The 26,681-nt window shown below is 41.6% G+C and overlaps 1 protein-coding gene across 1 annotated transcript in view; it reads right to left on the reverse strand.

Annotated features, from left to right (window-relative positions):
* EXT1 (exostosin glycosyltransferase 1) overlaps positions 1-26,681 on the reverse strand; it is a 322,401-nt gene that overhangs the window by 294,096 nt on the left and 1,624 nt on the right. The window contains exon 1 of the mRNA XM_008001418.3: positions 26,561-26,681. This exon is cut by the window's right edge and continues 1,624 nt beyond it. Within this exon, the coding sequence (XP_007999609.1) occupies positions 26,561-26,681 (121 nt within the window). The remainder of the gene's footprint in view (positions 1-26,560) is intronic.

Raw genomic sequence — 26,681 nt, forward strand, 5'->3', positions numbered from 1 at the left:
GCGGGGCACAGTGGCTCACGCCTGTCATCCCAGCACTTTGGGAGGCAGAGGCGAGTAATCACTTGGGTTCAGGAGTTCGAGACCAGCCTGGCCAACATGGTGAAACCCCGTCTCTACCAAAAATATAAAAAATTAGCCAGGCGTGGTGGTTTACTCCAAGGTTGAGGCAGGAGAATTGCTTGAACCCAGGAGGCAGAGGCTGTAGTAAGCCAAGATCATGCTACTGCACTCCAGCCTGGGTGACACTATCAACCAGTCTGGTAATGATTTATCTTTGACCTAGTAATCCCACTGGAGTGGATCCTGAGGAACATATCAACTAGTTTGGAAGACAAATGAGGAAATATGCAAACCACTGATCTAATCACCAAGCTCTCTCAGTCAAACTGAATGAGAGAGACTCAAGATCCTCAACTGGAACTTTTATATGAACCTAGACCAAGACTGGTCATCACAGAGTATACAGAGTAAAGATGCAAGGAACTCTTCCAAGCTAGAATAAATAGGACTTGCTGAAGTGACTGTGTCCCAGATGCCACCTCCTGGGATCCAATGCAAGTCCTGTCATGAGAATTATCACAGCGCACAAAGTCTGTACTACCACAGTCCTTGTCATAATGCATCTTGCTCATGCTTGGTTATGTGTGCATCCATCTCTCTCACTGCGCTGCAGGCTCAAAGACTACGGGGATCAGATTTTCATGCAGCAATTCAACCACCAAGCAAGAAACTAAGCTGGGCATGGCATATAATTCAGTCGTTATTAAGCCTGCCTGGCAGAGCATCAGGGTCACTTGTAAAACCTTCGAAACCCAAAGGCCCAGAGCCCAGCTCCTCGAGATGCTGGGTCCACGTATGTCAGTGTTTTGAAAAGTCCTTAAGTGACTCGGAGCACAGTCCAGGCTGAGACCTAGGGCATGGCATTAGGGAAGCATTTGATTCCAGAGCCCAGTTCACGCTGGGTTCAAATCCTAACTCCGCCCCTTATGCTTTGCACGACTCTGGGCAAGTCATTGAATAAGTCTCAGTCTCACTTTCCTCATCTGTATTAATAAAATGGAGACTGAACTAATGTACTCCACAAGCTTTTGCAAAAATTAGATGAAATCATATGTGTTAAGTATAGTGCCTTCCTTGTCCACAGTAAGTACTTAATAGATGACAGATATTTGGGCTGGGGGCCTAAAGCCCAGTGCCTTACACAATCCATATTGTATTACAATAGATGTTTATGGAAGGAAATGGGATGAGCCTTTATGGCTAACAAGGTACGATTGTTAAGTATCACACATCATCAGGTAGCATTCTTCATCCAAAGATAGTGTGACAAATTGACAAAGGGTTAGGAAAAAATGTTTAGAGAGAGGTGAGTAAATTCAACTTGGATATCAAATGTATATCGTATGGAAACAAGGATGCTGAGGTTATTAAAATAACCTGTTTGCTACAGCCTTGGTGTCTGTCCTCTCTCCCATGGGAACAATAGGAAGAAGGGTGAGGAGAAGAAAGAGTAACGCCCTCCAGGTTGTGGTACTATTGTGTGTTGCCATTTTGTTATTAAAGCCATATACTATAGCTTAGGGGTGGGAGGCAACAATGAGTGGCATCTGGCCAGTTTCATCACAAGGTTAGTGTTTCCTATAGGTTTATGGTACCTAAAGGGTTGTTTTGTTTGTTTGTTATTGGGGCCGGTTTTTTCTGGTTGGCTGGTTGGTCGGTTGGTCATCTTACCAAAGAATATGGGAACACACTATATACAGAGCCTACTGGAAGACAATGCCATTTTTACAGTAGAAGTCACTGGGGAAAACAATTCGCTTAATAAACATTCACTTTACTGCAAACTTTAATGGAATGCATCCATTACATAACTGGGAACAAGAGCCACACGTTCACATACACATATCTATCCTATGTTAACCGTGTGTGTGATGGAGGCAAAACAACAGTGTTTTTACTGAAATAAAAATGTACCTGTTTCATTGCAGAGCTTTGAAAAAGAAAAGCTTAATCCATTCTGCATTTTCACAAGCAACAAATTTTGTGTCACTGTGTATCCTCTGATAATCTATTTTAAAGGAACATTTCAAGCACCAGAAAAATAAAAGAAAAATATCCCTTAGATGAATCTGACTTGTAAATAAGGAAAGCTAGTAAGTGCTTACTTGTTTCTGGTCTCTCATAAACACTGTAAATAATCTCAGATACACAGCTCATCTGGCTCTACTCAGCGAGGCTTCATTTTTTAGTAAGGAAAAGCACACAATATTGGCTAATTTTCTGGTACCCAATCCTCATCTTTTAAAAATAAATAAATGAATAAAAAGGCGGGAAGAGGAAGACTGTCAATCAGACAAAATAGAAAGTCTAGCAATACAAGCAAGTCTTGTGTATTGCCTATCACTTACATGGTTAGTTATATTTATCAGCTGCCTAAAATTTGGGAAAGGCCACCTCCAAAATTTCTTGATACCACCAGTAATTTTATGGACTTGGGAGCCTCTTTAGGTAAACCATTTTAGGAGCAAGAGTACAGAAATAATCCATCCTGAAAATGCCTTCTATTCTAAGCACCTGTCGTAAACCTATTGTGACCTGTGATTTCATATTATGGCCTTCCACACATAAAGGAAATGCTCTGAATCCTAAGGACTAATTGCCCATCCACAGACTTCCTTGTTCAAAAGAGCTTTTAATTGGGCACGTTAAGTTGCCAAGTATGTTCAAAAATGGTTATTTCCAGTAAGCACGCAAAGTGACTGCTGATCTCGAATTGGAATATTCAGCTTCCCTTTGGATGGGGAACGGATGCACTTATTTTAAGCTGTTCATTCTCTAGTAGATGACAACCTGAAGGGAGAAACTGAGAATCTTGGTCTATTTAATTCAGCTTGCATTCATAATAATATGAATGTTTCAGTATAATTTCAATGCAAAAAGATAATGTAAAAAGGGGTTAGAAATCTAAAATTAGAAACCACTACTCACACAAGATATAAATATTAGATATGTGTACTTCTACCTCCTGTAAGCAATTAGTTTTGTAGTAGACAGAATGGGATAACTATTTAGGAGCTTAATTTTGTGTTAGACTAGGTTGTTTTTGAAACTTCCCTCCTCCAGTAAAACCCTGTGTTTCGATTCAAAAGAAAAGGGTAGATATCACCTACAAGACTCTGCAACATCACACAACCACATAAAACTGTCACCATGAAATACTGCGCTGCATGATTCTGTTACTGCTTCTTTTATCCTTGCAGCAATGGACATACAATTTCAGAGGATGAATTCGCCACTTCAAGGCTTGTGCCCAGCGCTGGATAGAAACAATGAAAACAGTCTTGGGAACAGGAGCCCCTAGGGATGTAGGCACTGCCATCCAATCTAACAGCAAATACACCTTTGAATTAGTAATTTTCATACTTCCCACACTCTGAATTTTTTTTCCTGAAATAAGAATATTCCTCCATTCCTAGAAAGGAGCCCAACCCTGAAATTAAACCCAATGCTACAAAACCATTGAGTCGTTTCATCAGATATTCACATACTAAAACTAAATCTAAAACCTTAGCTTCAGATTGGAGGTACAGTTTTCAAAATAGTTATTAGACATTGTCAGGGATCTTGAACCAAGGATCAGAGGTCTACAAACCCTATAAAAACCTATGTAGAACTTTGATGTGTACTTTTCTGAAAGGAGGTTTTAGAATCCAGAGTGCTCTCCGACCTAAAAAAGTCAATAACCAACCATAAAGTTGTTTCTTTAATTATGCTGGGGAGAAAAACATCATAAAGTTATGCCAATTGAACAGAATACTGAAGGAAAACATTTTCCTTCAATCTAATGTGTTTACACAGAAAGAATTTAATGACAAACTTTTATCATGTAGACTACAACAGAAAAAAAAATTGTTTAATAAAAGATAAGTTTGATTCAGGCATGTAATTGGGAAGCATTTGCTCTTATTGTTTTTACATATTAATGTACAAAGAGATTCTCTCTTCTATGAGTAGAATATAAAAACCTGGTAGAAACAAGCCCATTCTCAGGCTTATAAAACAAGCCTTTACAGATAATTATGTTTTATTACTCTTCATTTTATGGGGATTGTGTTATACAAAACAAATACCAGATGCCTATTTGTTTTATTCATTTCAGGGCAAAAAAAAAAAAAAAAATCCTACAAGTGCCTCTGCGAAGAGAACTGCTTTTAATTAAACACAATGCACAATGAGCACATAAAGTTAATACTGTTTGAAGCCAGCAGGTAGAGAGTAAATGCATTGAACAGCAACTGCTGAATCCCCCTTCTTCTCCCGGCTGCTGCACTGAAAACATTCCCAGGCTTATTACTTGGGAACGCAAATCAGCAAGGGATACTTGAACAAGGTCATTCATAGACTCGTCTTGGGGAAACTAAGGCCAACGTCCATGGACATATTAAACTTGGAGGTGAGAAAACAAAACAAAAAAAATGCATTTTAAGGGCACCTGTATTAAACCAGACTGCACATTAACCCTTCTTTATGAAATCGGGTAGATCCCTTCTGAACCATCTGGCTAAAGCTGTTGAGATGGAATGAACCAGGTTCATTTCTGCTACATCAAAAAATGCAGAGATTTCTGGCATGGTTCAGACTTAATCTGCAAACACCACAGAAGGACGTGTCAAACGGTGGCTGCTATCTGATTAATATAGTAATGCTTAAAAAACAAACAAACAAAAAAAAGTAGGGGAAGAAGCAGCCCTAAAGAAAAGAACAGTCGAACTAAAATTTGACAGTTTCTTCCTGACCCCCCAAAAATAAATCAGATCTGTTCAACTGTCAGTTCTAATCAGAAAGTGAAAATTCAACATGCCGCATTTTAGTCCCACAATGAGAAAAACGTGATTCCTTCTCTTACTTTTTTTTTCCCCTCTGCTTTTGTTTTCTTGTTTACTTTTGATCAAATCATGGTAAAACCCACTCACTGCCCTGGTTCCAGACATAGATATTATCTGGCCAGTTATGAGTTGTACTCACTAGTGCCAAGAGAGAAAATAAACAGTTTGAAAGCACCGTGTGAAGTAATATGAAACAGCCTGAAATTATATCTGGCAGCCCACTTTCCACAAAGAATATCCATACACTTTTAACTAGTCACGCTTACTTAAGGGGTCACACTCCACCTTCCGCTATTGGCATCTCTGAATCTCAGAGTAGTCTTGATTCAAGGAGAACGTGTATTTAATTCTTTTACATGAGACTGATCATTTCTCGCCTAGTGTAATTTGGTGTTTTGACTAAATGGAAAAAATAAATTGTATGTTATTTTTATACTGAAAAAAAGGCCTTAACATCATAAGACTTTCTTATAACCCTTAAAACTGATTTTTAAATGGAGGTAGGCAACTGAGAAAATAAGCATTTAAATTAGTTTTCACCCAAAAGCCCCCCAAAATTTTGCTTAAAAATTAGGGTACTCCTCATTCTCAAAGATTTGGGGGTGAATATACAGAAAAATACTATAATCAAGAGTGAAATGCTAAATTTTACACTCAGTTATAAACTAATCAAAGGAGCATTTTCACAGTAGACTCCCATATAGCTGTAAAAACAGAATGAGGGAGAGATCTATATGGACTGACAAGGAATAGTGTTTGATATAGGATTAATCTTATTTTCTAATAAGAGAAATTACAAAAAAGTATATGTATGCAATGATCCTGTTTTCAAGAAGATAAACAGCATATGCTTAGAATAAAATATATCCACTAAACTATTCAAGGTGGTTATGGGAAACAAATGATAGGGAACGTTCACTTTCTATAATGTCTGAATTCAACAATGCTACAGTATTACTTCTGCAATCTAGATTTTAAAAAATGTGTCCTTTTTTAAAACATTCACCAGATTATTAAAACCCTTGATTGTTCTCTATCTGAAAAGTGAAAGGTAAAATTGAGCTTCTGAGATGAAAACTCTTCAGAGGTTTCACATAGGATACGGGAAAGCCAGAGGACACGAAGCATGTGTGGTGTGCGCATGCATGAGTATGTGTGCCTGTGTGCGCAAGCACAAGCATTCAGAGGAAAGAGGGAGGGTTACTGAAAACAAGAGGAGCTAAAAGGAAGAAGCAGAGGATAGGGTGTGGTGACTCAGACTGGAGGGAAGGCTTTTGTAAACAGCCACAATAAGTACCTCCCTCCGATGGTCCCTTGGTAACTGCTAGAGAGAACCTAGGAAGAAGAGGTGTATAAAATTCCATCCTTTTCAGTGGTGGTGAGAGGTGCCAGGTGCTATTCTGCAGAGAAGTGTCAACCAAACACCTGTAAAAAAGAGCAAAGCAGCCCAGGCGTGGTGGCTCATACCTGTAACCCCAACACTTTGGAGGCCAAGGCAGGAATATCACTTAAGACCAGGAGTTTGAGACCAGCCCGGGCAACATAGGGAGATGCCATCTCTAAAAAAATAAAATAAAAAATTAGCAGGGTGTGGTGGCACATGCCCTGGTGGTACTCCAGAGGCTGAGGTGGGAGGATTGCTTGACCCTGGGAAATCGAGGCTGCAGTAAGCCATGATAGTGCTTCCATCCTCTAGCCAGGGCAACAGAGCAAGACCAAGTCTCGAAAAACAAAACAAAACAAAACAAAAAAAGCAAAATGGTCTAGGGATGAACCGTGGAAGCTGAAGTCACTCTGTAGAAAACCATGCATGTCCCTGGCTAGGTGCAGGGGCTCATGTCTGTAATCCCAGCACTTTGGGAGGCTGAGGCGGGCGGAACACCTGAGGTCAGGAGTTCAAGACTAGCCTGGCCAACGTGGTGAAACCCCATCTCTACTAAAACTACAAAAAATTAACTGGGCATGGTGGCAGGCGCCTGTAATCCCAGTTACTCGGGAAGCTGACGCAGGAGAATTGCTTGAGCCTAGGAGGCAGAGGTTGTAGTGGGTCAAGATAGCACCACTGCATTCCAGCCTGGGTGACAGAGCGAGACTCTATCTCATTTAAAAAAAAAAAAAAAAAAAAAAAAAAAAAAAGCACGTGCCTGATAGATGACACCACAGAATTATATCCTTGTGAATCCTGTAATCCTGCATACACAGGTTTATGCTAAGGCATCAGAGTCCAAGAAAGCTGTTTTGCACCACAGGTGGTTGGCTGAGCATGGCATGCTGGCACCTCATTCATCTGAAGGCAGTTAGGAAGGAGGCTCTGGTCCCAATGGCACAGTCTGTCCCTTCCTTTAATGGGGCAGCTGAAACGCTGAAGAAGTCAACGGGGGGACATCTTCTATTAGGAAGGTGCTAGAGAGTTCTGCTACAATTCTCTTCAATGAGTTCACTATCTCTCAGCCTGCTCCCCAAAAGGAGACAGTTTCAAAGAACATAAAACGCACCTGGCCAAGAACTGAGGCCCATGTAGCTCAAGTTCCATACAGCAGGCCTGTAGGGATATTATAGTTATGACCAGGAACCTACTTGTAGCTAAAGTGACAATCAAAGGCATGAATTATTTCAAAGGTGCAAATCAGCATCCGATTTTGGTAAATCTCTAATTTCACTCCTACTATTTCTAACCTCAAAGAGGGTAAAATATATAGAGATGTAGCATGTCTTCTAAAATTACTTTTTCTATTCGACAGTCTCTGTGTTACTACAAAAAAATAAATAAATCGGCCGGGCACAGTGACTCAGGCCTGTAATCCCAACACTTTGGGAGGCCGAGGCGGGCGGATCACGAGGTCAGGAGATAGAGGCCATCCTGGCTAACACGGTGAAACTTCATCTCTACTAAAAATACAAAGAAAAAAAAATTAGCCAGGCGTGGTGGCGGGTGCCTGTAGTCCCAGCTACTTGGGAGGCTGAGGCAGGAGAATGGTATGAACCCGGGAAGCGGAGTTTGCAGTGAGCCGAGATCCGCCACTGCGCTCCCGCCTGGGTGACAGTGAGACTCTGTCTCAAAAATAAAATAAATAGGCCGAGCGTGGTGGCTCACGCCTGTTATCCCAGCACTTTGGGAGGCCGAGGCAGGCGGATCACAAGGTCAGGAGATCGAGACCATCCTGGCGAACACGGTGAAACCCCGTTTCTACTAAAAATACAAAAAATTAGCCGGGCGTGGTGGCGGACTACAGGGTCGCAGCTATTCGAGAGGCTGAGGCAGGAGAATAGTGTGAACCCGGGAGGCGGAGCTTGCAGTGAGCCGAGATCGCGCCACTGCACTCCAGCCTGGGCGACAGAGCCAGACTTTGTCCCAAAAATAAATAAATTAACTAAAATAAAATAAATAAATAAGTCTAACCCTCTCTCTCTATATATATATGTGTGTGTGTGTGTGTATATACCTACATATATATCTCTCTCTCTTCTAAACTTACTTTTTCTATTCAACATTCTCTGTGTTATTACAAAAAAATTAAGTCTAACAATTCAGATCCAAAAGTTTTTCTGCACTAAAAGTCTACCATGACCAAAAGACACTCATTCAACAAGTATTTCTTGTAGATCCACTATAAACTTAGTACTGTGTTAAGTGCTGGGAAAGAGATTAAAAACAAATATATACCATCCCTGTTCTCATGAACCTAATTGATATTCAAGGTTATAACTAACACAAGACTTAACTTGAGCCCAAGTCGAGTATAAAGTGTGAAATATCCAAATAACTGTGATTAAAATATATTTGGAGGCAAATAATGCAGAGAAAACATTTATCAGGCACATTTTTCCACCACGAAAGGAAATGCTGTATACTTTGATCACAATATTTTTTTAGTCTGGCACCCTAGGTCCATATTTGAAAAGGAGATATACTACAGAAAACTAAAAGTCCAGAATATACCATATCTTACCTTCTGTTTGGAATCTAGAATTTCTAGACTAAAGACGAGGCTACAAAAAGCTAATCAAATATGACATTTATTAAGCACCTATCAAGCAACCTACCACCTCACCTTGAAGGTGGACTCTGGGATACAGAGGAGAATGAATCAGCTTTACCCCTGAAAGTACAGAAACCTAGACAGATAAAAACTAAATAATTATAATGCAAGGTAGAACAAGTTAAGGTCCCAAATGGGATTCAAGGGCTACAGCCACTCACTTACTGCCCTGTCTAAATTCCAGGATTTTCCAAGGCCCTAAAAGACATAAGGAGGACCATCCAAGCCTGAATGCCTGGACCCCTAAAATTATACAGGGCAAGAGAATACTGGGGTTGGGGGGACTTTTGAAAGTTCCTCCGCACGTGTTGGAAATCAACTCTTAGATTACCATCTCACCTGCTTGTGTGGACAGAGGAATGTGTAATACAAGCATCTGATGATGAGGCTGGTGATAACCAGGTAATGCCCTAGGCAGAAGGGCAGGCCAAATCACTGCTGATTTATTCTTTGCTATCTGAAAAATCACTAGGCCATTTGTAAACCCCCAAGGGGGACTAAAATGACAGGCTTCAAATGACAGTTCTTAACACCATGTCCTGAATAGGAGCAAACTGAGAAAGCTCCCAGGCCACACCACACCTGGGAGTTCCAAAAGTGAGTATCTTATACTTTCAGAGACATGTCCCAAAAATCCAATTAATTCATCTCATCTAATGAAACAAGTTCATTGGAAATGCATTATAGTATTTTTATCGCACTGCTGCTTGAATGTCCAAGTCAGTGAACTAGAAGAAAGAAATTTTTATTTTGTAGAGAAGATACAAGAAAACTTTGGGAAAAGAAAGGAGAGGATCCACTCCCCCTACCCCGCAAAAAAGGAGTCCTTTATAAAACAGCCGCTTGATGCTTGGCAGAAAACAATATACACCACATGCTCCGGAAAAATTCCCAGCAAAAAAAAAAAAAAAGATTTGAAATTTGAATAAATGTTCCACATACAAATACAGGCCTATAATCATCATTGTGCATAAAACACATACCCGGCTTCCTGTCTTGAGCCAAGCAGTATCAAATTTGGGACGAGACATTCCATCTCACTTTACTTATACTTAGTGAACCATTCGCCAGAGTCTCTTTTTGAACAGTGGATGTTAGAGAACCCTCCGTATAATTCTGTAATGTATAAGAAGAATTTAATCTTGTTCTAACATGCTTTTTTTTGGATACGGTGAAGTTTCAAGGAACACAGATGACCCAATGACAGCAAAGCCTGCTATAATGTGGAACTGGATAGGAATCAGATCACATTTGGATTTGGTGGCCAACACGGTCTCACACAAAAGTTCTTACGATGTGTGTATTCATAATTGCAGCTTTGTCTCCTGAGAAAAAGAATGAAAACATAAGTTCCAATGTGTCTGAATGCTCCCAGATCTTCAAATCACAGGCTAGAATTTCTTCCCTAACTTTTACCTTGGTCCCTGTTATAAGTCTATCCTCAAGGATAGGCATACACTGCTGAAATTTAACATGCAGAAATGGTGCAGAGGTCTGGGTCCTGCTGCTGCCGATAATGCCATCCTCAAGAAAAAGCCATCAATCGTTAGCAGCCCTGCAAATTGTTGAAAGCAGAAAGTCATTCACTGTTATCGCGCTTCCTGATTTGCGAAGTGCCCCCTGCACGGTGGGATCACTCACCTGGCTACCTGGAGTGCTAGAAAAGAAAAAAATGGCTTTCCCTTCTCCATCTCGCACAGGCTTATCTCTGAAAGTCATCTCAGGTGACCGACCCCCAGCACATTTGCTACCCATCGTAATGTTTTTTCAAGAGGCAGGAACAAGACCTCTCTGACTGCTCAGCTGCACAGAACTAGTGGGAAACATAATAGTTTTGTAATAGGAGAAAGAATTTTTTTAAAGACACAAGGTAATATTAATGATTTGCACTCTTGGTTGAACAACTTCTGGGAAATAAAAATCTACTGTATTTTGGCAACAGTTCCAACAGGTGGTTGGAATTCTGGGCACTTGCCAAACCACCAGGAGCTTCTATATCACTGGAAAGTTATTGTACAATATTGCACACTACAATTATAATGAGCTGTAAACAGATAGGTCAAAGGAAAGAAATGAAATTAAAACCATGATAAACACATACAAATGGTAAGCCTGAAGTTACAGGCATCAAATGCGGTCTAATGGAACAGACAGATTAATAACGACAGTAACAATAGTTTCTTATTGAGTGTTTACTATGTTCCATGCACTATTCTAAGCATATTACATGTATTATTACTCATTTAGTCCCTATAATAGCAACCCTATGAGACTGAAATTGCTAGCTCCATTTTACAAGGGAAGAACAAAAACAGAGGAGCTGAACAAGGTCTGGTAGCTAGTGTCAGAGTCACCATGTGAATTCAAACCAGAACCCTTATGTGTAACCTCGAAGCAATCCTCAGCTGGAAGTCAAGAGATGTGTGTCCCATCTCTGATTCGGTCATAACTGCATGACCTTGGGCAAATTGCTCAACCTCCCTGAATCTCTACTTTTTGTCTACACTACATTAGAGTTAAACTAGATTTTAAGATCACTTCCATAATCTTACTGCTCTTCTCTCCAGACAAAACTATCTGATACCAAATATTTGGAGTCAGTTGAACACCACGCTCTCCTCCCTGAGCAAACATACAACACACCTGCAGACATACATGTGCATGTACAGATGTAACAGCCCCAATCAGAGTTCTCTGTGCAGGAAAATCAGATGAGGAAAACTAAGGCCCAAAGAGGCTCAAACCTCACCAACGCTCCCTACATTCTTACTTCATATTTTTCATCCAAGGGTGCTCATTTCTTAGCTTATTTTTATAGAAACCTAAGATTTGTTTTGATATCTAATCCTTTTTGCCCTCTGTTATCCCTACTTGAGTTACTGCTTAGATACAGCTCAGTCTAAAATAAGTGCAGGAAAATACTACTCCACCTTTTAACTGTACTAAGCATTGAGGTACTTAAATTTTATCTTATCATAAAATACTGTTCTTTTTTAAAAACGTGTAACTCTATAATCTAAACACAAAAAAATATTATACATTTCCACTCTGAATCAATAGAAGACTGACTGCCGTACATTTACAGGTTTGCAACACTGCACTTGCATACTTAAAAATGCAGTTATCATAAAAAGTGTTGCTTAAAGGTAGCTTTTTAAATGCAGGGGTGAATTTTAAAGACATATGCAGCATATAACAAACGGTATTTTCAAGAAAAATGTAGTCTTTGTCAGTAAAGCAAAAGCATCTCAGTATTAGATACCCTCTGATTGGATTTTCAGACTGCTTCAGATATACAGACCTAGGAATAACTTTGGAAAATGGCCTTCCTAATCTTTGTAAAAACATAAAACATAATTTCTACTTAATCAAGTGTCATATGATTGTCACCAAATCTGAATCAATTGTTAAGGCCCACTACGAAGTCAAATCATTGCAATACAGGACACCTGCTCTTTTACCTATGCATCTTCAGTACTTCTACGCAATATCCCATAGGATTCTACAAACTAAACAAGCCACAATTTTAAATGGAGGAAATGGAGGCCAGTGGAAGGAGCAATTGTACACCTTCCCTTTGCTTTTCCCCACTTTGCTTTTTAATAAATGATAAATCTCAATATGAATTAATTAGCAGCCTGATAGCTCAATTAAGCCCTGTGTTACTATATACTCTGGGGCAATGCTTCAATATCAGTTAGCAGAGTTTGAATGTAACCTGAGCAAAAAATGTAAGCCAGAAGTTTTATTCTATCAATCCTTTGGGAGAAAAACTACAATTAAAGGGGGAAAAAGTTTCAATATCTACAGACTGTTAAATGATAAAAAGATCATAATGTTTTTTCCTGTACCAATAAATTATTTGGATTTGTATTATGCAGCAAAACCCTTTGGTTCTTTTTAATTTGGCTTCAGTGATACTCATATCAAACACAATAGTAAAAGCAGAAAAAGAAAGAAAAGGGCCAGCAGCAGTGGCTCATGCCTATAATCCCAGCACTTTGGGAGGCTGAGGCAGGCGGATCACGAGGTCAGGAGATCGAGACCATTCTGGCCAACATGGTGAAACCCCATCTCTACTAAAAATACAAAAATTAGCTGGACGTGGTTGTGTGTGCCTGTAATCCCAGCTACTCAGGAGGCTGAGGCAGGAGAATCACTTGAACCAGGGAGCGGGAGGTTACAGTGAGCCAAGATCATGCCACTGCAGCCTGGTGACAGAGCAAGACTCTGTTTCAAAAAAAGAAAAAAGAAAAAGAAAATACCTTGGGAAAAAAAGGTTCACTGGAAGAAACTTCCCATTTGAACATGACAAGAAACTCTGGGTGAACCAGCAAATGAACACAATGAACTTGGAGTACGAACAGGAATGCCTGAGCTATAAAACAAAGAGAGTAACATTTAGAGACTCCATACTTTGAATATACCACATCAACAGTAGTAACATTCCCTTCGGTTAAATAAATGTAAATTTTTTTCATTTATGCAACAAACACTGAGCACTTCCTGTGAGTCAGTCAGGCATGGTGCTGAGACTCTGAAGGTATAATGGTGCGAGAGCTCAATGTCATTTTCCCAAGGAGGCCTTTCTTTCCCTCGATATTTAAAGCTGCAAAACTCTTCCTCATCCCCACTCTCACTTTGCATCCAAACTACCTGGTGAGCTTTTTAAAAACCTGGAACTTCAGCCAGCCGGGCACGGTGGCTCACACCTGTAATCCCAGCATTTTGGGAGGCCAGGGCGGGCAGATCACTTGAGGTCAGGAGTTCAAGATCAGCCTGGCCAACATGACAAAACCTCATCTCTACTAAAAATATAAAAAATTAGCTGGGCATGGTGGTACATGCCTGTAATTCCAGCTACTTGGGAGGCTGAGGCAGGAGAATTGCTCGAACCTGGGAGGTGGGGGTTGCAGTGAGCCCAGATCGCGCCACTGCACTCCAGCCTGGGCAACAGAGCAAGACGCCTTCTCAAAAAATAAAAATAAATACAAACCTGGAACTTCATCCCTAATTGGCCTGGACTAAGGCCTGGCTTCTTCAGAAGCTCCCCAGGAGAGTCTACTGTACAGTTAAGGTTGAGATCCACGGCCATAACCCCCTTCCATATGTTGCTTTACTTCACAACACCCAGCACCTTCTAATATATGCCAAAGTGTATGCCATGAGCCTCAGCCTCCAGTCACTAGGCTGTGAGCATCTAGAGAGCAGGTATGTACACCTTCTTCACTGTTGAATCCCCAGTGCCTGCACACCGTAGGCACTCAATAAGTATCTATTGAGTAAATTAATGAAAAACCAACATGAATCCTTCCCTCAGGTTCTGTGCAATCTACTGGAGAGAGAAAAACAAACAGTCAACTGAATGGAAAACCACAGCTGGGTGTTAAAAGTTCTATATGAGCATATACCAGGAGAATTTGGCCTTGTCTGAGGCATCAAGGAAGTGACTCTGAAAGAAGTCAGATGCAGCTGGGTGCTGGCTTTCCAGAAAGGGGAAAGAAGGTGTACGGGGAAAGCGGGGAGAAGGAAGAGGAGTGTGGCTCTGCCCTGGGGCTGGGGATGAGGAGGCAGGCAGAGCTTGCCTGCCTTAGTAACATGTGAATTAACTATGAGACACCCCCAAGGCCCATTCAAGCAGGGTGGTGATCATATTTTCTATCAGTGGCACTGTGGATGATCTCTACCAATCCGTCAGGACGCTGAAATGTATGCACGAAGTGTGCCTGCTACACCTCCAAGCTGGGCCCCCACTAGGAGTGTGAAATGCCCAACATACCTGCCAGGGCAACCACAGGGCAAGAGATGAGATGTCCCTTGTCCCCTCCTGGGCCCCTCCCTTCTCCAAACCCTAACATTCATATGCCACACCTTAGGCAGGCAGGGCCAGCCCTAGCCCTAGGCTAGCTCCTCTCTTCACCTGAGCCCACAGCCCAAGTCATTCTAGATACTAGTCCATCAAGAATAGCTAGCACTGCAGGCCTACACCACAGGATCAGAAAACTTATCATTTCACCTAGGTTTAAACTGATATGCATTATGAAAACCCAGAAATCAGAGTTAGCAACAAAATAGCAGAAATCAAATGCTAATCCAAAGGAGACCCTGTCCCTCTGGAGCCCTGGTGGAAATTGCTAAAGTTGGTAGACAAGTTTTCAAATGGACATCTTACTCTTAAGACCACCGATACACTTTATTAACCATACGGTTTTCAAACAAGTTATAAAACACATTACTTCTTTTTCTACATTCTTAAACAAAGGACAGTGAACACGAATGATGTATCAGAGTCAATACTGCACCACGCTATAGTTCAACAAATATCCACAGAAGCTGTGCTTGGTGACAGGCAGGGCAGTAGGTGTTGGACTTGGAAGCACATTCATTCCTGAGGAGCGTGTAGAACACATTCTTGGGCATTGAGCCAGCTGTTCTTAAATTGCCATGGTTCTTTACTTCTTCTGGGCATTACAGTTTATAATTTCTTGGCCCACTTCCTTATATTTGGGTTACCAGCTGTCCTTTCTTCCCAGTACTATCTGCAAGAATCCCTCTTTCATTTTTAAATGTACTGCTTCTAATCTACTGTAGGTTGAGAAACCAGATTACCTAACAGGTTAGAATTGTCTCTCTAAAGTAAGATTAAATAAATTCTAGGTGAGAGACCCAAGTGATACTCTCTAAATCAATCATACTATTGTTTGTGAGTGTGTGGTCTTTATGACATCAGTTCCAGCTGTTCAAAAGCAGTACGGTGCTGTGGTTAAGGACACAGGTTCAAAAGTCAGAGGGCCTCAGTTCATCTGCTACGTGGATGCTCTTAGGCAAACCACTATGAAAGACTGTCTGCTTCAGTTTCTTCATCTGTAAAATGGAGATAAAAGGGGTATCTTCCTGCTAGGTGGACATAAAGATTAAAGAAGATATTTCCCATTATCCTGCACATAGGATGCCCTCAGATATAAGTTGCTGTTGCTGTTATCCTCATCATCAGCTGGGGTCAAATATGTGCATGCCAACAGGATATGGCTTCAACAGCGCCTGCCACAGCCAACTTCCCCTAACCACAGTCCTCTGTTCCAGGAAGCAATTTTTTTTTTTTTTTTTTTTTTTTTGCAAAAGGATGACCACCAATTAAATCAAGAGTGGCAACGTGACAGGGCAGTCGTTTCACTAACCAGGTCACCACCATACCCAAGACGTAGGCTAATATGAATGGCTCTCCCCAGAAGGAGCAATGCTTACTGCTAAAGTCAATCCGACTGGTCTCCTCCAGGCCCTGGATGACAGAATTCAGAGACTGGCCAGTGGTTGAAAGACACACACAGGTCCAGAGACACACACAGGGCTAGCCAAGCAAGACATGAAGGCATAGAGTAGGGACAAAGGAGCCTGGCCCAGGTATTGTGGTGGGTCCTGGGAACTTACTAGAGCAGTTTCAGTTCAGTTTCTGTCCCATGTCCCATCACAATAAATCCTAAAACTTAAGGTAGCCCAAGTGATTTTCTGCTCTTTGCAACCTAAGGGCCTGCTGAATCGGCCGAGGGAGACTACCCAGTAGCTGAGCTCCACTCACACAAGGTGTCCCTCCAAATGTTACCCTCAACTGTTGAGGGCTGAAAAGTCAACCGGAGGCCGGGTGCAGAGGCTCACGCCTGTAATCCCAGCACACTGGGAGGCTGAGGCTGGTGCATCATGAGGTCAGGAAATCGAGACCATCCTGGCTAACATGGTGAAACCCCATCTATTCAAAATACAAAAATTAGCTGGGCATGGTGGCATGCACCTGTAGTCCCAGCTACTCAGGAGGCTGAGGCAAGAGAATCGCTTGAACCTGGGAGGCAGAGGTTGCAGTGAGTTGAGATCGTGCCACTGCACTCCAGCCTGGCAACAGAGCGAGACACTGTCTCAAAAAAAAAAAAAAAAAAGTCAACTGCAAAAGAGATCACTTGCATTAATAGAGCAGTCAACCAGGGAACCTGAAGGCCATGGAGTCAAGGAAGGGTCTGACTGCCCCAGGGATCCCCCTCAACTGCTTCCACCCCTACCCTACAACACATGCAAGCCCCAGCTTCAAGACCCCTATAGGTCTTTATAGAAACAATGGCTGGACTTCCAGGGCACCTACCACAATTTCCTGAGGACTTAAGTATCAAAGTAGAGATAAGTTATTGCTGTGACTTAGTTAGGCAGAGCTAAGTTTCGAAACTAAATGAACCTCTGTAGTTGATTAGAAAATAGCAGGAAGATGAGTTTAATAATACCACCGCCCTGTAGAGCACATTAACCTTTACAAGGTACAGTCTCACACACTCCACCTCATTTGATCTTAACAACCCTATGGGACCAGTATTATGATCTCCATTTCCAGATGTGGAAACTGAGGCTGAGAAGTTAAAAACCTAGTCCAGGAATTTTTGGGGATCAGCTACTGTTTCGGTGCAGGGCCGCAGGCTCTCCCTTCTAAAGGGCTTCACAGAAGACAAAAGGGTACACAAAAAGAGGCTGTGCATCCTCACAAATTTCTCCTTTTCTGTCTGTTTTTAAATCACTTAGAATAGTGCCTCCTTTACATTTAAAATCCCAGGCCTTACTTAGATGCTCAGAGGTCAAAGCAACCTGTCCAAATTTACCTCCTATGGTCCATGGAGTCAGCAACCAAAGAGAAAATGGAAACAAATGCCTTGATAAACTGAATACAATTAGCTAGAAGAGTAACAGCTACCTAGGTAAGGCCTGCAGATTCTGAAATCCCAGGCAAGGGTACGTGCACAGTGCTTGGAGAGAAGTCTAGGGATGTCTGCTCAGTAAGAGACCAGGGAGGATTCTGGCTGGAGAAAAACAAAACTTCAAAGGGAATAGAGCAGAGGAGCTTCAAAGGCCCCCTGGCAGGACCAATTAACACCTACAAATGTTTATCTAGGCAGTCATTTAATGATGGCTACTTCACTAAATGGGTGTTCACCTTAAAAACAGCTATAGCCCAGAATGGGATTGGAGTGGGGAGTTAGCCCGGACAGGACAGGACGTTCTGTATTGTGTTTTGAGAGAGAGACCCTAGTCAAGAGGAAAACACTCAACAAGGTGAAACTCATCACAGACTATTTCTAATGAGAAAAAAACAAAAAAAAAACAAAAAACCCAAGTTAAATATGTAAGAAGGCTGGGTGCTGTAGCTCACACCTGTAATCCATCTGAGGTCAGGAGTTAGCCAGGCGTGGTGGTGGGTGCCTGTAATCCCATCTACTCTGGAGGCTGACGCAAGAGAATCTCTTGAACTCAGGAAGGGAAGGTTGCAGTAAGCCAATATTGCACCACTGCACTCCAGCCTGGGTGACAGAGTGAGACTCTGTCTCAAAATAATAATAAATAAGTAAAATATATGTAAGAAAATGTAAATGGTTAGACAAACTCTGGTCCAACCATGGGTTAGAGAAAAAAAAAAAATCACACCTTAAAAATCCTATTTTCAAAACAATTTAGCAGAACAGAAAAATGTCCTTGGATAATGTTAAGAAGAAAACAACATCCAAAAATACATTTAAAGTCTGACGACTTTACAAAACTGACAGACTAGAATGGTAAGGTGAACGGGTAGAAGTTTGTTTTGTTTGCCGAAGGAGCCCCAGCTCCAACACATATGTGTCTGGAACAAACAAGACACTTAAGAAAAATGTGTTGAATTCATTATTTACTCACCATTAATTAAATAATAATTAACCTATCTATCCAGGGTACTTGGATATGCAGAGACAGAGCTATATAAACATATAGGTATATATATGTGCTAGAATAGACTGACTACATCAAAGTTTACCAACAGTGGCTAACACTTAGAATTAGGAAAGAAATTTAATTACATATTCCAATCTTCTGTATTTTCCCAATCTTCCACAAAGGCTATGCATACTTTTTCTTTCTTTCCTTCCTTCCTTCCTTCCTTCCTTCCTTCCTTCCTTCCTTCCTTCCTTCCTTCCTTCCTCCCTCCCTCCCTCCCTCCCTCCCTTCCCTCCCTCCCTCTCTCTCTCTCTCTCTCTCTTTCTTTCTTTCTTTCTTTGACAGACAAGATCAGCTGGGCTCGGTGGCTCATGCCTGTAATCTCAGCACTTTGGGAGGCCGAGGTGGCCGGATCACCTGAGGTCGGGAGTTCGAGACCAGTCTGACCACATGGAGAAACCCCATCTCTACTAAAAATACAAAATTAGCCAGGTGTGGTGGCACATGCCTCTAATCCTAGCTAACCAGGAGGCTGAGGCAATAGAATCACTTGAACCCGAGAGGAAGAGGTTGTGGTGAGCCGAGATTGTGCCATTGCACTCTAGCCTGGGCAACAAGAGGGAAACCGTCTCAAAAAAAAAAAAGAAAGAAAGAAAAGAAAAAAAGGAAAGGAAAGGAAGAAAGGAAGAACGAAAGAAAGAAAGACAAGGTCTTGCTCTATTGTCCAGGGTGGAGTGCAGTGGTGCCATCATCGGTCACCGCAGCCTCAATGTCCCAGACTCAAGCAATCCTCCCACCTCAGTCACCCAAGCAGCTGGGACTACAGGTGTGCACCACCATGCCCAGCTCATTTGTTGATCTTTAGTAAAGGTAAGATCTCACTGTGTTATCCAGGCTAGTATGATCTAGAACTCCTGGGCTCAAGCAATCCTCCCACCTTGGCCTCCCAAAGTGCTGGGATTACCGGTATGAGCCACTGTGCTCAGCCTGTGTATAACGTTTATCATTTTTTAAGCACTGTTTTTCTTTTAAAGAGCCTTAGGTCCTGGAGGTGCTGGTGGTATGTTCCAGAACCAGAATATTCCCGTAGGCCTTTCATTTCTATTTTTTTTTTTTTTTTTTTTTTTTTTTTTTTTGAGACGGAGTCTTGCTCTGTCTGTCGCCCAGGCTGGAGTGCAGTGGCCGGATCTCAGCTCACTGCAAGCTCCGCCTCCTGGGTTCACGCCATTCTCCTGCCTCAGCCTCCCGAGTAGCTGGGACTACAAGCGCCCGCCACCTCGCCCGGCTAGTTTTTTTTTTTTTTTGTATTTTTAGTAGAGACGGGGTTTCACTGTGTTAGCCAAGATGGTCTCGATCTCCTGACCTCGTGATCCGCCCGTCTTGGCCTCCCAAAGTGCTGGGATTACAGGCTTGAGCCACCGCGCCCGGCCCATTTCTATTCTATTGGATCACCATATCTACCTAGGGCAGCAGTCACTCTGATCCCCATCCACCTGCAGTGACATCTCCAGGGTTCACTTTCACTTAGAATCACAGAGGGACACCCTGCAGGATGCTAGCAGTAGGGGAAAGGTCATGCAGACAGATGGCTAATCAGCTTCCTCACTTTTCTCAGAAGAACCCTAGGAGAGAATTACAAGCAGAAGCTACACAGAAACAATTCCAATGCCCCTTGAACAGAAGAGTTCAAGGAGTTCAGTGCTTAAATGTCAGATTTAGGGGCCATCTTTATGACATCTCTGAGCCAAACTTTTTCCTCGGGAAACATGTTCATAAAGTAAAGCAATGGAAAAAAGATCCATATACAAACACCTGACTCACGCTTCCCTTGTTAAAAGTTAATACGTAACAGGTAGAAACTGTTTGACTCTTTAAGGTGGTAACATTTTGTAGAAGAAAACGGACTTTGGAATCTAAGTACCCTGGTAGGAACCCTGTCATTTACTCACTAGATGTGCTTGTTACTTTACTCTCTCAGGGGCCTACATTCTCATCTGTAAAATGGGGCTATAACCTAACTCATGCTGTTGTTGAAAGGTTATATGAACTAATAAGGGTAAATTCAAATAACAGATACTTAGCAAATCTTCTAGTGTGGAGGGAATCCCTGTTTATTACAGGAACCTGGTCAAGGTGGAAGAGCTTTTAAATAAAAACAGTTACAGGTTGAATATATGTTATCCGAAATGAATGTTGGTTATCTCTTATCTAAAGAAAGTTAATTCCACACAACCTGAAGCATGTACATGTTCCATGCAGGGGGTTGGCACACCTGTTCTGATGACATGGCCACTGCATACGACATTCACATCATGACCGAGAGAGGAAAAAAAAAATGCACTATTTTTTTCTCCCAGAGCATGAAGGAAGCGCTAGGTAATTATTACATGGCAATAGCTACTTCTCAAACACCTTGTTCAGAAAATACCTTGTTTCAAATACACAATTTAGGCTGAGAAGGACTTGGCCTAAAATGCTTGAAATGCTTGAGACCAAAAGTGTTTCAAATCTTGGATTCTTTTAAACTTTTGAGATATCTGCATTGTATACTTAAGAGTTGGACATCCCTACTTCAAAAATACGAAATCCAAAATGCTCATGTCAGTGGTCAAAAGTTTCAGATTTTGGAGCATTTTGGACCTTTCAATTAGGGAAGCTCAACCTGTAGTTATTAACCTCATGGAAACATAAGCTTCCGTGTTCGTGTTTGAACATGAAACATGCCCAGGAGCCTGCAGAAGCCAATGACCACTTTGTCTCACCTGGTTCATTCTGAATACACAGTGCTACAAAGCGAATGTAGTGAGGTAGCAATGAATGTTCTTTTCTCGGTGAAAAGAACAGAGAACTTGGGCCAGAAAACCTCGGTTTTAGCCTCAGTTCAGCCACTTACAGGCTGCGTAACCTCAGGCGAGCCACCTTACCACTGTTTGCCTCCGTTTACACACCAGCAATATAGCCTGAGAAGATACCTTCAAGACGGTTGTGAGCAAAGCAGCCAGGACCTACCAAGCACAACTTCTGCTGTGACACTGGCATATTAAAGGTCATTATTGGCAGGTGTTTCTATCACAGTGTTCTGGGAAGGCAGATCCTCAAGCCTTCTGACAGAAAGAACTAACACCACCTGCAGGTGTAGCATCTCCCCTTTTGCCATCCAAAGCTGCTGTCACAGTTGGGGGACCAAAGGTGGCCTCCAATAGGCAGGACCTGCCCAAACCTTAGTAGCAAGCCATTATTTGTAGAGTAAAATCCTGCAGGCCCCTAGCTTAGGTCACAGACTCCACGGAAACCTGCATTTGCTAGGCCAAATCCAGTAATAATACAAATGTCCCTAAAAGTAGCAAATAACACCCCAACCTGTACTCAGGGATTCCTTGTGATTGAGGTTCTCAGGTGCTCTCCCAGAAAGCAGGTTTAGAAAGAGGTGAGAAAGGAAGGAGAGGAGAGAACCAGAATCTCAGTGTCAGAAGACAAACTTGCCAACTTCATAATTTTCCATAGGGCTGGCTCTACCTTATTTTTTAACTGTGCTAATTGGGTTTATTTTAGAAATGCTTTTGTGCTTTTGTACAACTGTGGGGAGAAAGGCGGTAATGTTTTACATTTAAAACCTGAGAATCGCAATTCCCACCTTTCATTTTGGAGAAGGAAAACATTCATCTAAGGTTGACTGCTGGATCATGAACTTGCTCAAGGTGTCTGTTAATACAGTTTGGGATAATGAGGAAGAAAAGAAAAAAGCATTTAGCATTTTTACTTGCCTTGCACATATTTTCTTTTTGCTGTAAGTGCATGTAATTCAACTTATTATTCAGTCAATGCACGGTCTATTCCCTAAACCCCTTAGGGCCAAATTGAAAGGTTCAAAAAACTCCTACTTAGACTAAACAGCTCCACAGACCTACCCAACTAAACAAACAGGCAAAATGTAAACTCCCAGAGCAAGAGTTTGTAAGTCTGAGGATGCCCTCAGTGGGAGGTGTGTGTCAGTCCCTGAAACCATATGACAAATTGTGTACATGCTTTTATTTATTCGCTTATCATTTATTTTTGCAAAGGTTATCCTCCAAGTTTTCATCAGATTACTGAAGAATTCTAAGAGAAATCCCATAAGAAACACCATTAATAAGGATCTCCTCGTGGCTGGTGAATTTTCAAGGGTGCCTGAGAGTAGAAATGAAAGACTGCAGATCAAGGCAAAATTCAGGGGGCCTGCATTCTAGTGCTACCCTTGTCACTAAACAGTTTTCTTGCCTTAAGTAAATCCCTGAAACATTCTGTCCCTCAGTTTCTACATCTGTAAAAATCAGGATGTTGGAAGTTGAATTATCACTTACCTCCAAGACACTTAAAGATACCAGAATGGTAAGGTACAATGTTAGCAAACACAGAAAAAGGAAAATATCAAAAAGAATTGCACACAATCTTGCCTGTTCCCAGGAAAGCTTTAAATATTCACCCTTGCTTTCCTTGGAGGGGGTCAAAGATAGAAGCCACCTCTCCTTTCCCTCTCTTTCTTCTATTTCAAACAGCTGAATCTAAAGTTTCACAATAATGCCCTTTGTCAGGATACGAACTATGAAGTTCATGTAAAAATACAATAATTCTATAAGGAGGCATAAGCAGCTGAAAGAACATAAAATACAAAGCATTTCTCTGAAGTATCATTACAACTCATCTAATTACTGCAGTGACTTACTTTAGCTGGCATTATCCGCATGTGTTAAAATATATAACTGATAAAAATAATTACAGCTATCATAAAAATTGATATTTTAATACAATCCTGGACATCTGGGTCAAAAAATGACAAAAGAAATTTACTTTCTATTACAAGAGAAAAGTATTTCTTTCATTCCTTGTAGCTAGCTCTTCTATACCTTTTCACAAAGGCACAGGTGAGACAGAAGTCATTGCTCATTCAGCACTAAATTCTTTACCGACACATAATATTCTATTTCACCAAAAGCAACCTTTTTTTAGTTGATACATTTGTACATACTCTATATTTGCATATACTGTAACTTGACCACAATACCATACATTTTCAATCTAGTCATCAGACCCCATAAAGTTTACTCCAAAGGAAACTTACAGGTGATTGCTTGAGGGAGCAAATTAAATGGAAGCTTTTTTTTCCAGGGACACTTGCTAATAAGCTAGATGAAAATTGATTGTTTTTACAAGCCATTACCAAATGAGCGCTTACAGTACCCCTGAAGCAGTCTAAAACCCACTCTACAGAACCCAAACTCATGCTCAAGGTGACTAATCAAAAGTCACAACATGAGTGAGTATGAGCAGCCAGACTTACACAGATCACATCTACAGACCTAACTTCAATATCACCTCCGCCTAAAGCACTAGAGAGATTGGCCTATCTTGACTTGAAGAGTTCTGCATCTCACATATGTAAGGCTATCTTCCAGAAAGCATCAATATAAGTAACACAGTAGTTGCTCTTACGCCAGAGCACAACACACGTTGCTTGCTCCGCTAGCATATCTCCAAATTTAAGAGTTCTTGCTTCATCTTCATGTGTTCCAAAATCAAGAATAAAAGGCAATAAAGTTTGTAAGCACCATTTCTCAAAGACAAATAATTCTGCTAACCCACTGAGAGTAATGAGTCAAAACTCCAGGTGTAGCAGGCGAGTGAATGTAAACCTTTTGCAGCACCATCCCGGGCTATCATGCAAGTTTAGGGCTGGAAGGTAGGCAAAACGGGAACCTAATGAAAATCCAGAAGTGTCCCTGCCAAAGAGATCACTGCTTGGGAGAAAGAGCAAACTTGCTTTTCTACTAAATGCCACTTTTCTGATCAGACCCAATCCTGAGGTCCTGACCCCTTGTGGTCTTTAAACATAAACCAAAGTGTGTGTGTCATATTTCTTGACCTGATCACAAAGAGGTCAAAAATTAGTTAAATTTAGTAAAAATTAAAGTTTTAAAGAAACCAACCCCTCCCCCTCCATTGCTGATCTCTGGAAAATGCTTCCATTCCACAGAAAATGTAGAAATGTAATATTTATTCTGGGAATAAAAGGGTAAGAAAGATATTGTTCACTTGGATTAAGGGTATTTTCCAATATATATAATTCAAATTTCCTAAGCTGAAATCTCAGCTTTAGCCCTTTTAGAAGGATGAAGAACAGAATCCTTCCACAGAATTCTGTGAGACTGCTTTAGAAGACACTGAAAGGTTAGACTTCATCTCGAGTTACTCCACCATAAACCAGACAAAGAAATTCCTGAAAGGCTATAAGCATTTTTTTCTTACAAGCACCCACAGGAATAGGTCAATGTAAATGTCGTATAAACAAAGCAGTTCATTACCAACTATAGTTTAAATGTCTTTTATGAGAAAACTGTAATCCATTGCAATTGCACATTCACACATAACTGCCCCTGGATGAGAGGAAAATATGGATTCATAATTGATCTTAGTCTCCGGCTTTTCTTATGCCTGAAAAGCAAAAGGTATTGAGGGTTGGAAAGCTGAATCTGAGTGCTTGATACTTTCTCCTTCACTCTCTATGATCAAGTCTTGGAGGACTTTAATTTCCCTTCCAATCACTCCTATAGAGGCCCTAGTGTCTGAAAAAATGCACAGACAACAATCAAACCTTTCATTTCAAGGCCAGTTTCCCACCATACCCCTTTCTGTTCCAATCAGGTTTGCGAAGCATTTCCCCTATTCTGCATTTCATGAATCAATTGCAAAATCTGCCAACCTCTGCCAGTTCCTCTTGTACTCAGCTGAGAGGTTCCCCTTCCTTCCCTGGGTAGCACAAGGCTGCTCTGGTTTTTAACTGGCGTAACGTGGAAATGCACTGTAGGAACTCACTAACTCTTTCACAGCCAGATACAAGTGAGAGTCTGGGCGGCAACCCCACCTACTAGGAAACTGGCTCACCAAGCTCAGGGTAAAGCAGATTTGTGGAATCTAGCTTTGACTCCAAATCCCCTGTCAGTTACTGTCACTGAGAAGGAAAAAGGAAGACTGAAAAGGTCTACAAACTAACCAATTCAGTTACTTAGCAACTGGACAAAACTTGCCTCACTACAGAGGGTAAGGAGGCATCTCACACCCATTCAAAGAGTAACTGTCTACAATTTATATGCAAATAGATAAAGACAAAAGGGAACGGGAAATCTAAATTAGCAACTGGAGTTTAGACAGTGGGACTGAGGCCCAGATTTAAAAAAAAAAAAAAAAAAAAAAAAAAACCGTTTATCCTAGGAAAGAGACAGGACATGTACAGAAATGAAGGAATGAATGAATGAATGCATGCATGCAAAGCCACAGGCCCAACAAGTTTTCAGTCTCCCTTCATAAAAGTCAATGCCATGGGGGAGAGAGGAAAGGGCCACACAAAGTTCGATAAAATTTAAACACTTCTACTGCTAACATGAATTACAGTGTTACAGAAAATGTGAAGTTGGGAAAACTCCTGGGAAAGTAGGTACCCCCGCTCATGAGAAAAGCAAACAAAAGCAGCACTCTTGGTGGAAAGTCTCTGGACTTTGGGTAGATCACAGCCTCTCCGGGTCTCTAGACACCCTCAGAAACACCACAGTACCCATGCCTGAAGTGCAGTTACTAAACTTGGATCAAACCCCGACTCTGAACAGGAGACACGCCGCCCTGCAGGTTTCCTAAGCAAGAGGGAGATACTGTCACCTACTTGGCTCAGGAAGGTGCTCCAGGCTTTTCAGTTTGCCCGAGGAGCTCCAACTCTCTGTCTCCGGCCTCTAGCTGCACACCTGAGCCGGATTTGCTCAGTTCCAGGCTCAAAGGGGGAAGAGGACTGAGGGCTCATCCGCCCCCACCCCATCCCCCAACTTCACACCTGGACCAAGGCCGGTAGGGCCCAAGGCTGACTCCCAAAGACACGCCAGCCCAGACACTTACTTCTCATACTCGGTGTTGTCTCTGTCACAGCGAGAATCCTTGTGCTTTTGCCAGTCTTTGCCATGCTTGCAGGTGGTGAGGAGCACAACGTCCTCCCCGTTATGGACGTGATATAAGGCAT

This window comes from Chlorocebus sabaeus, chromosome 8, assembly GCF_047675955.1.
Source record: "Chlorocebus sabaeus isolate Y175 chromosome 8, mChlSab1.0.hap1, whole genome shotgun sequence".
Classification (NCBI taxonomy): domain Eukaryota; kingdom Metazoa; phylum Chordata; class Mammalia; order Primates; family Cercopithecidae; genus Chlorocebus; species Chlorocebus sabaeus.